The 14,929-nt window shown below is 37.9% G+C and overlaps 1 protein-coding gene across 14 annotated transcripts in view; it reads right to left on the bottom strand.

The window, feature by feature from the left end:
* Positions 1 to 14,929, bottom strand: part of DMD (dystrophin) — a 995,174-nt gene that overhangs the window by 125,591 nt on the left and 854,654 nt on the right. For all 14 annotated transcript variants that reach the window (XR_008330242.1, XR_008330243.1, XR_008330241.1 and 11 more), the window contains one exon: positions 8,279 to 8,357. Coding sequence is in view for 11 of the 14 variants with exons in the window: in XM_053386964.1 (XP_053242939.1) it covers positions 8,279 to 8,357 (79 nt within the window). In the remaining 3 variants the exon portion in view is untranslated. The remainder of the gene's footprint in view (positions 1 to 8,278; positions 8,358 to 14,929) is intronic.

Below are 14,929 nucleotides of genomic sequence, written 5' to 3'. Positions count from 1 at the left end.
TCACAGTTCTGCAAACAGCAATATTACACACATACCTACTTCATTTGAAGATTGTAGTGTATCAGAAAGACTGTACACTCTGGTACGTTTTTAAGATGTACTATTTGTCACACATTTCTCGTAATTAACAGAGCAGCTGTATTCCTATTCTGCATCTCTATTGACTTTCGTACTGAACTGATGATGTTCCTAATCTCTTCTTGTTTCTATTACTATTTATGATTCCATGACGCTTAGAACTCTAACTTTTGATCCTTAGTTTTAGAATGAAACCCGTGCCTTACTGTCTACCAAGACTGCCCAAACCATGATCCTGACAGCAATGTTTTGCTGTCAAAACAACCAGCTATGGCCATGAAATACATGTGGCTGTAGTGTCATCTATTTGATGAGAAGCTGTTGAAAAGAAGGCATCCAACAAAAAATGGCATATCATATAATGTTGTTGTAAGCTGCCCAGAGTGTTTGGGGAAAGCCAGACAGATGAGTGGAGTATGAAAATAATAATAATAATATGCCTCTGTGACACTGTTCCAGGGTAATTTCCAACTATAACATGAAGTAGCCAATGATAAATGTATTCCCGTATATTTAGTACCTTGTTGAAAGTGATTGCTGGACAATTACATATAAAAGATACCCATATTTCATTTACAGATTACAAAAGTATTTATAAAATCTATAACGTTCTTCTTAAATACAAACTATAATCAAAATACAATAATTTTGTTACAGGGACAATACAAGTACCTGGCTTTATTTTCTGCAGAAGGGCTGACATGATTATTGATCTAGAGGTGCCAGAAGCACTGAGCCACCACATCCCACTTGTCCAAGATGTAACTCTTACTTTGGGACAGGAGAAGGTGAGGGCAGCAGCTGGTGATTCAAGTCCTGATAGTGTGCCTTTTCCTGCTGGCAACTGTAACCACGACTACAAGTCTGATAATTTCAGGGGTGGGCGAGGGGGACATCATTTGTGATATGTGAACCACCTGTATCCTGCTGAGAATTCTGGGATTTCTGTTTCCAGTTCCTGGTGGGAAAAGATGCACTAATGGAGCCCGAGATTGCACACTACAGCTATCTTCTCTTGACCTATAAATTTCTGGGCCTTGGGGCAAGAGGAGATGATGGCAGACACTTTGCAAATGTTCACATAGAACACTTGCAAAGCTCTCAGGCCTTTGTAAGGGTTCAGTTGCAATGCTGCCAAAGGCTCAAACCCTTTTGGGGAAAGCAGTGGTATGCATATACTTCAAGTGAGGAAACAGCATGGGAGGAAACTTTGAGAGATCTTATCATGGATCTCCCACATCTCATCTTGTCTGTCTTCAATATGGTAAAACAGAACATGAGATTATGCCCCCCACCCACCCACTCTTAACGAAGAAGAGCCGCAGATCACAATGCCCAGTGAACTGCAATAATAATATGTCTTTCTTTAAATATAAAATAGAGAGCAAATAAATGGGGGGGGGTTTTGGGGGGGATGAAAATGGACCATGTATTAAGTTCACTACCAACACCTGCTTATGCTTTCATCTAGAAAGTGCTAACGCATGTAACTTTCAGAACTCAACACAAATTCTCTTTCTAGCCTTAAGTAAGCAAACAACTGCAGCCCTTAAATAACTGCATGAGCCCCACAAAGTAATACTTTTACTCATCAGGTTCATAATTATTCTTTGAAAATATTTAAATTGGGACATTTCAAGCTAAATTAAGCTAAGTGATTACATAGGTATTTTGAAAATATTGGACTTATCATTGATGCCAAGCACAAGGGAAATGCTGAAATAAGAAGTATTATCTCAAAATGTAACCTTCCGCCAAGGTCTTCTATTGTTGTGGTATACAGAGACAGAGATGGGAAAGGCATCACTCCAATTCTAAGTCTCATTCCAGAATACTTGCTATAGATTGTCAGGGGCTTAAGCAGGTCTAGTTCACCTTTAAAATCTTGCTCTTGTGATCAGGTCCTGCTTGCAAGTTTCTCACAGGTATCTGGTTGGCACAGAATGTTGGACTGATCCAGGAAGCTCTTATGTTCTGAAGTATGCAGAAGTTTATCTCTTACATTTGCATGGCCCTGTTTTCTTTCAGCTACCCAAATTAGTTATTAGCGGGAAAGACTGTGTTGCTCCTGGGCAATGGAACTCTTTGTCATACATTTCCCATTTTCCTTAACTGTGGTATCTAGCAGTAATCCCCAACATGTATATGTTTTATTTACTGATGGCGTCAAGATACTGATAGCACACTATTCTGTTCTGTTCCATTAGTTAACATGTGTGGTATCACTATGACTGGGTACGTGGAATGTTGCTTGCAGAAATAAGGTTTAATTGCACATACAATGTGACTTTAAAATTGGACTTAAATATTCATATTTTATTGCCTTGACTCACTTCATGACATGTTATGTAAATATAGACAATAAAACTATCACAATATTTGCCACCACTGTGTTGCTAACTATAAATAGAACCTGTGGACTAGGAAGGGCTCATTAACACACTACAGTAGTTCAACATCAGCACTGTAAAGCAATGTGATTTTTGAAAGGCCCAATATAAACTTTTATGAAATGCTGGTAGTCTTCCCTCTGGCTGCTCTTTCCCCACCTTACCTAAGCTGGGCTCCATGGCAAAGTTCTTTTTCTTACTCCCTCTTTTGGTATTGACAACTTCAAAGTTGCATTTGTTCCAACGGATATATAAAAGGCATATAACCCTGCTGTTGTGCCTTTCCTGAGGCTTTTGTCCATACAAATAAATTCTTTTGGATTCCCTGTGTTCCTTTTATCATGATTCTTGCTTTCTCAGGGTCTTTCTGTGACCTTAGTGTCGGGCCCTTGTCCTTTCAGTTATGACCTTCCTTTCTCAGGAATAGGCTCATTTTTTATCACAGAAGCAAGGAACATCTTTCAGTCAACTCTTTTAGGTTCACATTCAAATGCCTGACATCCAGAAATTATATTTGCATTTGTGTCCCTTACTGTACTGATCCATATCCATTATTTCAGATGAAGACTTTTCACCCATGTCTTTCAGATGAAGATTCTCCAATGGAATCTACTTCCCTTCTAATGCCTGCTAAAAGTCTTTGTGAAGTGGCTTGGATTCTGTGAACCAGGAGTAGAAGGAAGATAATTGAAGAATAATTGAAGAATTATCTTCAATTCTCTCTGTCTCTCCTGCACTGTGCAATGCTTCTTCAGAGGGTCAGGGGACTCACCTGAATGACATGGGATGGGGGGGTGCAGTAGAAAAAGGAAATGGACAAAAATCAGGTGGTTTCCTTATCCAAGTAAAATGCTACTTGCACAAGGTGCCTCCACTTAAGTTTTGGGCATTGACCTTCTCACCAGCAGCCCATATGGCCTATCCCATGCTGTTGGGCCTATCCCATCTGGAAAGGCTTTTCAGAGGGCACAGGGAAAAGGGAGCAACAATGTTCCATTTTGAGAGCTTCCTCCTGCTTGCAGTTCTCAGGATATCTGCCACTGATTCTTGCCATCACTGTAATATTGTCTTATCTGAGTGAAGTGGGTGTGGTCTGCTCAAACTATTTTCTCTCCAGAATGGAGCTTATAAGATACTGGTACTATAAGTCTGTAGCAAAATCCAACTGCTTAAGGTGCTGGTAAGTTTGGTCCTTGAAATGCCATGACCAATCCCTCCCCATCCTCAGTGGACTTTCATGTCTCTTTTAAAAATTGCTGTGTGTGTCAAGGATTGCTTCTCCCCATATAGACCGATCCAGACCCTGCAATCATCATCTGAGTCCCTTCTTCGTATGACTCTTCCATTAGAGGTCCAGAGGGTGGCAATACAAGAATGGGCCTTTTCTGCAGTGACTCCCCATTTGTAGAATAGAGGCTCACCTTTATTACATATCTTTAGGTGCCAAGGAAAAATGCTTTTCTATAACCAGGCCTTTGGCTGATTAGCATTCTATGACCTTTTAAATGTGTTTGTGGGAGGAAGGCTATTGGTTTGTGTTTATTTTATTATGTGTTCTCATCTTGTATTTTTATGTTGTGAACTGCCCCGTGATCTTTGGATGAAGGGCAGTATACGAAAGTAATAAATAATGGTAATAATTATAATTATAATAATTTGATTGTTTTAAAAGAGTGATGCATGATCACACAAGTGATATTTCCAGGTTTTGTTTTCCTCTGAAAGGTGGACAAGTCTCCCTGAAGCATGGGGTGGTAGTGAACAGACGCATTCAAATTTCTTTTTCCATTGCAAAGACGGGAGGCTGTTTTAAACTTAGATTAACTTCCGTAGACAAGCATAAATGGCATTCAAAGTGACAAAATTGTAATAACTTATAAATCACTAAAATAAAATAAATTACATTATTGTAAAACCAAATATAATGTTTTTGTTAATTAGCTTCAAAAGAATAGTCACATTTTACATATAAAAGCTACCATGCTGTAAAATGTGCAGTTCAAAAAAGAGTTCTACTCCTCTGTGTCCTTTGTGTGTGTCACAAAATAGTACAGATAGGAAATGTGTCCAAAATATGCTTGTGAAAAATCAATTTATTCTTAATAGCACATCATGCTTTAAAATATGTACCTTCTAAAGAACAGGCATGTTTCTTCTTGGCCTGAGACCCCAGCTTTATTCCTGATGCCAATTACAATGCAGCTGCTCAATAATACTATGTTGCATTGCACACCCAAGTCTTGCCACGCCTGGTGGCCCCACCTACTTCATTAATGATCTGGTGTAGTTGCAGTAAAGTCATTTCAACACATCAGCTCACAATGTATTTTACTTTGATAATGAAACCTCAGCATCTTTTCGTTGGTTTTCCCTAGTCATGCATCAAACAAGCAGCAGGAGACCATTATCCTGTGCCTATGCTGTATTCCACTGATGCAATCCTTTAAATATGGTTTTGTTATTTACTTTCCTATAATCGCAGTACAATAGGCCAAAGACGTGGCTTTCAAACAGCTTCATTTCAATCTGTGCCTTGCTGCTTTGATGCTGCTTCAAGTAGTCTTTCAAAAGACTTCAAAACATACTGCATAAAGGCTGTACCAGTGATAACCATCTTTTTCCCCACCCCCCACCTCCAGTGCTGAGTTAGAGGATTTTATTAGTTGCCATTTTGAAGTACCTTTTCTGCTGTGGCTTTTTGTTCCTCCCACCATTTCAGTTAGTGGATGTAGCATAGTGCCCTTGCTTGAATGTAGTTTTTAAATGAGTACCTGATCACTACCAACTTCTTAGTGGAGGTCATGAGAGGACATTATGAAGACTAAAACACTTTAATAAGCAGGTATGTGCATCAGTTTTCTCTGTCCTCAGTTGGGCATCAGTATAATAGCCTTGCTGAATAGCACTACAACTTGCAAATGGAATACGTTTCATCCTAAAAAGTAGCCATTGTCATTAAAGATACCTTAGCTGAAAGCAGGCAGACAGATGCATATGATAATAACCAGCTGGAAACATCTGTACTAACTGAACATGAGAGAACATTTTGAAAGGAGCAGCTTTGTGAAAAGCACAGTAGCTTCCAAATTACTTGTGCAAGGCCTTGCTTTACCCCCTCCCCAAATTTCCACCCTTTCCTTCTCTACAATCACCAGTGAGTTTAAACCCTTGTCCACAGTGAGTTCAGAGTAAATCTCATGCTGCAGTCCCAAGAAACCATTGTTTCACTTCCTTGTGTAGACACATTAACAAATACGTTGTATGTTGAGTTTATAATGTATTAATTTGTGGGTGCTAAATGCCTGGATTCTGTAAACGTTAGAATTACAGCTTGTGAGTTAAAATGGGATGTCTTAAACTGTATATTAGACCATTTCTAAACCCTCTGAAATTACCATGAGTTAATGGCTATTAGGTCAAGGTAGTGCTTTGTAACCCAGACTAGTTTCCTTGGAGGTGTTAGCCTGTGGGGTAAGGAGCTGTTTAGCACAACAGTGCATCAAAGGAACTCACTACAGAGTGCAAAGAGGTGGGGCCCCTTTGACTCCAGAGAAAAAGTCAAGAGTTTAGGGGTTGCAGTTAAGAGTTATGCAACAGTGAGTAAGCATTGAGCTGGAGAGAGAGGCAGAGAAATGGCTGCTGTCTGTTTAAATCCAATGCTGTGCTTATGGAAGAGGCAAGAGACCGTCTTGCAGTGTAATGCTGGGGATCCCTCTAATTTAAACTCAGGTTAATATATATGTGTAAATAAACCATATATTATAAAGACACCACTGTCTCTGTTGTGCCTCATTTTCCAAAAGCAAACACAGACCCTGCGTAAAATGTGCCTGGAAGTCCTGTACTTCTGTGGAGATTGGGGTGGTGTGTAACAAGATGAATGATTTTGTAGCCAGCAAATAGAATGATAAAAACAAGTTCCAGATCCCGCAGAGGTGGTTCATGTATATATCCATAAAGATGCAGAGAAGACTGATGGAACTAGTGTCTTAAAACCAACCTTTGCAGGATTCAATAGATCATCACACCTGCAGATGGCTTAGTAAAAGTTGAAAGATGTTTATGTAGCTGCTAGGACTGCCTCTTATTTTCATAAATGAGCCTGTCTGTGTGTTCCATGTTCCTTTGTTTGTTTGTTTGTTTGTTTGTTTACTAGCCCCTTTTGGAAATTCAACTGCCCCTTTGTATTCACTGCCCACTCACATCAAGGATAAAATTAGGTACCCTGGGTTTAGTATATATTCCATGTATTTTTTGATATAAGATTTCTAATGAGTGGAAGAGTCTGAAAGCTACAAGTAGCACTATCTGCCTGGCTCTCTTGTAGATTCTACAGTCAGACAACCTGCTTTAGGAAATCCTGCGCTGGAACTCCAACCGTGTACCTGCAGTCACAACAATTTTGGAACTATCTTATGGGTCAGAATAGATGAATGCTTTCCTGTTTGATTTTGATAGAACAAACTATTTTTCCTTGTTGCACATCACTTGAATCTTTATAGGCATGCTACCTATGCAGAAATACTACATAGACAAATCTATCTATTTAGCAAATATTCTCCTATAAAAGCCACACTGAAAAACTGTCTCACTCTAGACATTCAACGAGGTGGCAGAATACTGAGGTGGTTATACAGTTCCTCTTCAGATTGCTGGTAATATATATAGCTATATAATATTTTAAAATTGATATAATTTTCGAATGCTTCCCTGTCTCCAACAAAAATAAAGCTCTTGGGGGCGGGGGAGTTTTTTGCCACTTCCTGTACTAATAGTCTACTGTTAAGGGAAGATTCAAAAGTGTGAGCCAACATTGGCAGTTTGAAGCAGTACAATCTATGTTACCAACCCAGAATTCATTCTGCTGCATGTTTAGACTATGCCCAAGAAATGGAACCTTGGATGAGGCTGTGTAAATGGGAGTAGGATTTATTCTTAATGGCTCACAGTAAATTCTATGAGACAGTGGAAACTAATAGAAATCTTGAGACAAAATTGAAAGGATCTGGCGCTTGCCTCTGGCAGTTTAGCATATGGTCACTTCACCACCCTATCGGTTGTCACTGGCTGCACCCAGAATAATGAATAGCTTCTATTCCCTCCTATAGCAACAAATAAACAATAGTACGTATATAGATCAAATTCTAATGAACAAGATCCTGTAATTGTTTGAGTCAATGTCCTTCTGTACAGAAAGTTCTTCTTAAATGTAGACAAACATTGGAAAGAACGAATGTCATACTAAAAAAAACCAAGTTGTCGGAAGGTGGCAAATGTTGTTTGCGCAAACAAACACCAGATAAGTGTGGTAAACCTGTGTCTTTCAACTATATCACCTCAAGTAGCAGGTAGGGGTATATTTATTCCCAGGTTGAATACTCAAACATGGCAGGGAAAGTCTATATGTAAAATACCAGCAAGATGGCTAGGTTACCTACAGCCCCTTTCCCTGGCATTTAATTTTCTGTACCTTGGAAATTATATTCATACCAGGTGCCCAAAATCCAGGGACACCCTAGTCTGAAGTGGAACAGTCACTAAATAGGTTTACCACTTTATCTTGTGTTTATGAGTAGTAGGTCATAATTTTAGAGGCTTTTTTTGCATCAGAATTTTATGAACTTCTGAGCCAAAGTTTTAGTTCACACCGAATCTTAACTGCTGGATTACTAAATTGTCCACAATGGTAGTTTCTAATCAAAGGCCAGACAAGAAATCCTAGCTATCATTTCTGTAAAGACTGACTACATAACAAACTTTTAATAGTTTCTTAAGCAAGTTAGCAGCAACAACAAAGAACAATTACTTACTGGAAAGGAAGTGCTGAGAAGTAGGACCGAAATCTCGGTGGGCTTCATGCAACTGCCTGATACGCTCATCAATGGACACCTGTGTGGAGGGAAAATGACTCAGTGTAATAAAGGAGACAATAAGGTGTCTTGTTAAACTTCCCACCCCACCCCAATAGATGGATTATGTGCAATTACGTGCAAGAGTGAAATAATTAATAATTAATAATTATGTGGAAGAGTGAAACCTTAATGTGTTTGGAGTCGTGCCCATGAGGATAAAAGCCAGCTTAAATCCAACAAACTTTCCACCTTCTAGATATGGTTTCTTTTCTTATCAACATTAAGGTGACAAGTCACTTTTCTGTTGTTTGTGATGGAATATATGTATTGTAATGTTTTGAAATGGAAAATTATAAATAAGCAGTATAAGCTGCAGCAATGCCCACTTGGAAAAACCTTTCTTAACTTGGAAATTTGCCAGGTCAGTCTGAAAACCCCAATGTAGGTTTTGTTCTGAAAGCCTACAATAAAACAGTCTCCAGAAATCAAGTTTTAATATATGGTTTATTTAGTGCGAATCATTTTCAGGGGTGATTGCTACTCATATTTTGGGAAGGGCACCTTTCAGGGTAACGGGCTGGCTCTGAGGTTTGCTGTCTGAGATATGGGGTTGTAAATTGGGACAGGAGCTGCCTGTAGGACCAACCTGTCTCATCTTCCTGGAGCTATGGGGTCTCAGGAAGGGGAGTGGGTCTACCTACTTGCCTTCATGGCATGGCCTGGGAAGCAAGTAAGTTGGATAGTGGTAACTCTGTTTCCTGCAGACAGGAGTTTGGTTGCCCTAGCGGCTGCAGTTTTAGTCGCAAATGAAGTTTTAATATGTAGTGTATTTATTGTGGATCTTTTTCAGTGGTTATTGCTGCTCATATTTCGAAATAATTTGGTTCCTATGCTAGTACTAGTTTTGCTTATATTGTTATATTTTTCAGAAAAAGTTAGGTAAAGACATGGTTGAGAAAAAGTCAGGTCGTTACAATGGCAAAGCAATCTCTCCCCTTAAATGACAAGCAACGTTTGAGTGATAATCTGTATCCCCCATCACTTCTAAAACGCCTTTCCTTTCCCAACGTATCATTTTCTTTTTGTTTTTTCCATGTTTCATCCCTTCCAATCTGGCTCCTGCTGTCACCATGCAACTGAAATTGTTCTTAATGTTGCTAATGATCTTTTAGCTACATCTCATGACAATTTAGCTATTCACTTCTTACTCTTTGATCCTTTTTAAAGCTTTTGATACTGTTGACCAATCTATTATTCTTGTCTCTTTGTACTTTCCATGTTTTCATGGGCACATTCTTTCATGGATATTATGCTATCTCTCCACCAGCTGTTGGTGTTAATGGCTCCCTTTCCGCTCTTTCTGTTGGGGTTCCTTACAGTTCCGTTCTCAGCCTCTTCTATTTTTATATTTATGCCTCTTCTTTCAAGCATTATTTATTCATTCTACTTGGGTTACCTTGGTTTTTCTTAATGACCTTTACATTTATTCTTCTTTCTCATCTGACCTTCTTAAACTAATATTCCTTCTGATTTAGCTATTTCATTATGAATGTCTTCTTACTATCTCAAACACATCTCTCAAAAACCAAATTTCAGGTTGGTCATCAGTTTCTTCCTTTCTTCACATTTATATTCTGCTGTTATTGTTATCTGAAATATTTGTTGATTTTTATCCCTTTATTGAAGCCACTGTGAAATCTTGTCATTTTCATTTGTTGAATATTTTTAAACTCCATTCAATGTCCCACTACAATTAACAATATGGCCTTTCAATGTTTGGAAGCTATGTTTGATTATACCACAAATTGCAAAAAAAAAGAAGAAGCTTGTAGGTCTCCACTTAGATATTATAGAATATTCATCTACATAGTGATAAGCAGTGCTTTCTTTTTCTAAAAAAATGTTTAGGGGTACTCTCATTTTGACTCAAGAAAATCACCATTTTATATTTCAAATCAGGAAAAATAAATACAGTAAATGGACAAAAGTACAAAGATTCACAAAATGTTTAGGGGTATGCGTATTCCTGTGACCCCCTGCCCCCCCAGAAAAAAAGCACTGGTGATAAGGAATGTTTTCCAGATGGCTGATTTATTGTATGGGCTTGTATAGTCATAATTTGTTAAAATCTGAAATTCTTTGTTGCTTAAACTTTTTTTCCCTCTCTGTCTCTCTCTACTATATAATTAATATAGTTTAGATGGGATTTTTAAATTTATATATTTTTAACAAGGGAATCTCAATCACTTCTCAAGACAAAAGGATGAAAAATCCAATAAACTGATTTCTAAAAAGTGTGGTTGATCATGAAGAATTCCATTCTTGGGTATATACAACAAGTGACATTTATTGCTAAAGACATACATTTCTGCACACATTTATATTTTCTATTCAGCTTTGAGACTTTGGATAAATGCATTACACACACTTATAAATATAAAGAAACAGACAAAATGCCTACCCTCCTACGTAATAAGATGCAAACAAAGACTCTCTTTATGCTTCTACAGTAATGCAACACATTCACCCCTCCACAACCTTTATCTATGCCTTTCAGCATTTCCAGCTTTTATAATCCTGGGTGCGGCCTGTTTCCCAAAACTGAGATAATTGAATTAATTTCATGCAGCAATTCACAATTTTTAAAAAAGATATTATGAGCAGTGAGGATGGCCAAGGAACACATTTGAGTGTTGTGTTTTTTCCTGTTAGAATTTTGTTTTATTCTAACTTTGTCAGAATACTGGAAACATGAATTTGTTAATAGGCAACTTCTGGATTATAAACACGTGTTCCACATAACAGTTCAGATGTAGGTGTCAAATCAGCTTGGTATGTGGTGGTGGTGGCTTCTACTGCTGAATAAAGAGGAACATCAAATATGAGTGCAGTGTTTCTCAAAATTTTTGATTCTTGCTCACTTCTAGAATTATAGAATCATAAAATTGTAGAGTTGGAAGGGACCAAAAGACTAATTTAGTTCAACCCCCTGCAATACAGGAATCTTTTTGCCCAATGTGAGGCTCGGACCCATGACCCTGAGATTAAGAGTCTCATGCTCTAGCAACTGAGCTATATGAAAGATGAAAACATCCTACAATCTGAACATCCTATCTTCTGATACCCTCAACCTAGCATCAGCCATCTAACAGAAAGTATGTACAGATCATTAGAGTGAGTGGAAGAAATCATATCTAAACCCTCTTAAAACCACATACGAGTGAACACCAGATAAAGCAGCACTTTTCATAAATCAAGTGGCTGCGTTGTGTGGACCACAAGTCCACCACAAGTCCAGTGTGGATAATTCAACCCAACCTTGCCTTGGATTGGTGACAGTGAAAAAATATCTGCCTTTACCAACTTCAAACTTTGCTCTCCCCTTTCATGTGTTCCACTTTTCCCAAAAGACCCACTCCACATTCTCAGAAGCATTGCAATGGTGACAATAGCTGTGTACCTGAAAACATTTGCACACCTGCAAGATTAACTTGAATAATAGGTATTGTACAGTTTTGCACTCAATACTACCAGAGATAGTACTTCAGCCAATACAAATATAGTACCACTTAAAGGAACAACTAACCAAGACAACAAAAGACACACTCAAAACCATTTAGATAGAATTCATGCCAAATTCTTTTAACAAGAACTGCCATGATGCATCATGTCAATGATCCATCTAGCCTAGCATCTTCAACAATGCTTCATATGCTGCTAGGCAGTTGACAAAAGTAGAACACAACCTTCATCCTCCTTTTGTTTGTTTGCAGCACTTGGCCGGAAGACATATACTGCCTCTGAATGTGAATGATGTATTTCTGGCTAATGCAGCAAGTAGCAATCCTCTGCAATACTGAATCTTTTTCAAAACTCATTTATGCTAGTGGACATCGGAACATTCTGTAGCAATGAATTCAAAAGATGTCACAGTGCCTGGCAAGCTACTGGAGACATTAGAATTTTAATTCTGAAGTCGGTGCATAACCTACATGAAATTAAATCCCTTCATCTATGGCAATATACCATGGTGCTCAAATGATTTAATCTGAGTGGCTTTAGAGCTTTTCACTTGGAAGGGATATAGGATTTGCTGCTCATAAGGTAGGATTAAACCATGTGCACAACCTTAGTCTTTAGCTCTTGGTTAGACCATCCCTATTACTATTGCATAATACAGATCTATAGAAAACTCATAAATTAAAAAAAATCCTTAGCAAATCTACACTGCCTTTCCTCTGCACATTGTCTTTCCCCTTTTCATTTTAAGAAATTGCTTTTTTATTATTTCTGGTAGATTGCTGTCTCTTGATTGCAAACAAATAGCTTTTATTCTAACCAATATTAATAAACCAAATTACAATTTCACGAACTATTCATTAATTCTCTGCTATGAGGGAAAGCATTCACATGGACACACATTTCTGCTACTTTGTTCAAATCTTGAACTGAACTGAAATACCTTTATTTATTTATTTATTTATTTATTTATTTTGTTTATTACATTTTTATACCTCTCTTCACCTGAAGATCTTAGGGCAGTTTACAACACAAAACACAAGATATTGGATTATTTCTCTTGGGGAAAATCCTTTTACCGGTAGTTTCTCATTCAATATGATAACATGTTTAAAATATAAGCAAAGATTATAATATTGTGGCTGCACATCCATCAGGTTCTTGATTAAGATTTGGAATTATTTTATTTATTTAATATTAATAGCAACTATCAACAGTTCAAGGGGACTTATGTTTTGCTGAAGTTTAAACATTTACATTTAAGCTTTCCTTCTGTAAATCATTAATCACATAAAGTATGTCACCAGCTGAGAATTCTATGAGGTCAAACTAATGCTTCATTTCTAAGGGCATCAAAGAGCACTAATTACATAGTAATGCCATTTGCTTTTTAAACACAGGCAAATTATAAAAGATGAGGAGGAGAGACAGACATCAGTGATAACTTTCAAATCAGGCAAAGAAGTTAACACAAAGCACTTGGAAGCTCCTGAGCAACTACGGCTGACAGAATAGAATTATTATGATTATTTTGAAAAGTCACCCAAGCAATTAATTTAAAGCACTTATATTAAAGCATAACATTCACATGACAATCCAATGCATGTAGAAGTAAGTCCTATTGCAGGCACCCCCAAACTCGGCCCTCCAGCTGTTTTGGAACTACAATTCCCATCATCCCTAACCACTGGTCCTGTTAGCTAGGGATGATGGGAGTTGTAGTCCCAAAACACCTGGAGGGCCGAGTTTGGGAATGCCTGTCCTATTGTGTTCAATGAAGCTTACTCCCAAGTAAGTGTGCATAGGACTGCATTCTCAGTGTATCTATATTTTTGTTCTGTCAAAATAGAGGCAGTATTTACAACCATGCAGATATGATATTATTTAATAAAACAGTCCCCTTCTACTACTCCGCCCCAGCCACATTCACAATATTTCCAAAGCTTTCTAAGCTCAACCCAAGAATGCGAGCTCCTGCAAAATCCTCTAGAACTGTGGTTCTCAAACTTTTTTCTCTGGGCCACACTTTCAGAATAAAAATTTTCTCGCACCACACCCAGTTTTTTTATTGATAAGAAAAACATTGGAAAACAAACAGAAACAACACCTAGCAGTGCTTGATTTATAACACCGAACACAACTACCTTATATGATCATGGGAAATGCAGAAAGTGTAAAACAATGCAGCTACATAAGAACTGAAATATTCCCAAAATATAATAATGATTGTCCTTTAATCTTCCCGCCACACTGCCCACATTCTCCTGCCACACCAGTGTGGCACGCCACACCCTGCTCTAGAATGTTACTCAACAGTCCTCGCATCACCTGAAAAGCTTCTTTTCTTCTCGTTGAGCTTACAGCTGTCAACTGCAACCTGTATGATGCTGTTCTTTACACACACACACGCACACACACAAAACCCAGTTGCTCTCCTTTTCCTGAATATCTTATGATTAGAATGGAAGAATCTTGCCACTTAACAGAGAGCACAGGAAAGTCACCTGCCAAAATGCAGTGTTAACAGCTCCTCACTCCCTGGGAAATGGAGTACTGGACAAGTGGTGGAATGATGGAGTAACTGAAATAATTTCACACATGGTTGTTTAATGTTTAAATCTATTTTTGTTTACCTTAATTTGCATAGGAAATTATATCTTAAAACTCACAATGAGATGTTATACATAACCTTATCTTTTCTTACTCCTCAGGTGAAAAGGGATGTAAAACATAATACAAATTCAGGAAACATAATAGAGCTTTTGGCATAAAAGCTGAGGGGGGAAATGTAGAAAGCAAGCAACCTGACTTAAACCTCTTGGTTCAGTCCTGTTCTTTTACCATGACTGGGAATTTTATCAAAGATTACTACAGTGCATAACCAACTGCTGTTTTCTTCAAAGATTTGTTGAATAATTCTTATGTGAAACAATCACCTTCAGAAAGATTATTCACACAGGGACACTAAGCCATTTAACCCTTTAGTGAACCACCCTGAGATCTTATAATGAAGGGTGGTATATAAATCTAGGTGGTATTATTATTATTATTAGTAGTAGTAGTATTAATTTTGTTTATCTGAGTCCTCTT

Source organism: Podarcis raffonei, chromosome 4 (assembly GCF_027172205.1).
Source record: "Podarcis raffonei isolate rPodRaf1 chromosome 4, rPodRaf1.pri, whole genome shotgun sequence".
In the NCBI taxonomy this organism is placed as follows: domain Eukaryota; kingdom Metazoa; phylum Chordata; class Lepidosauria; order Squamata; family Lacertidae; genus Podarcis; species Podarcis raffonei.
This window is presented reverse-complemented; position numbering and strand designations above follow the sequence as displayed.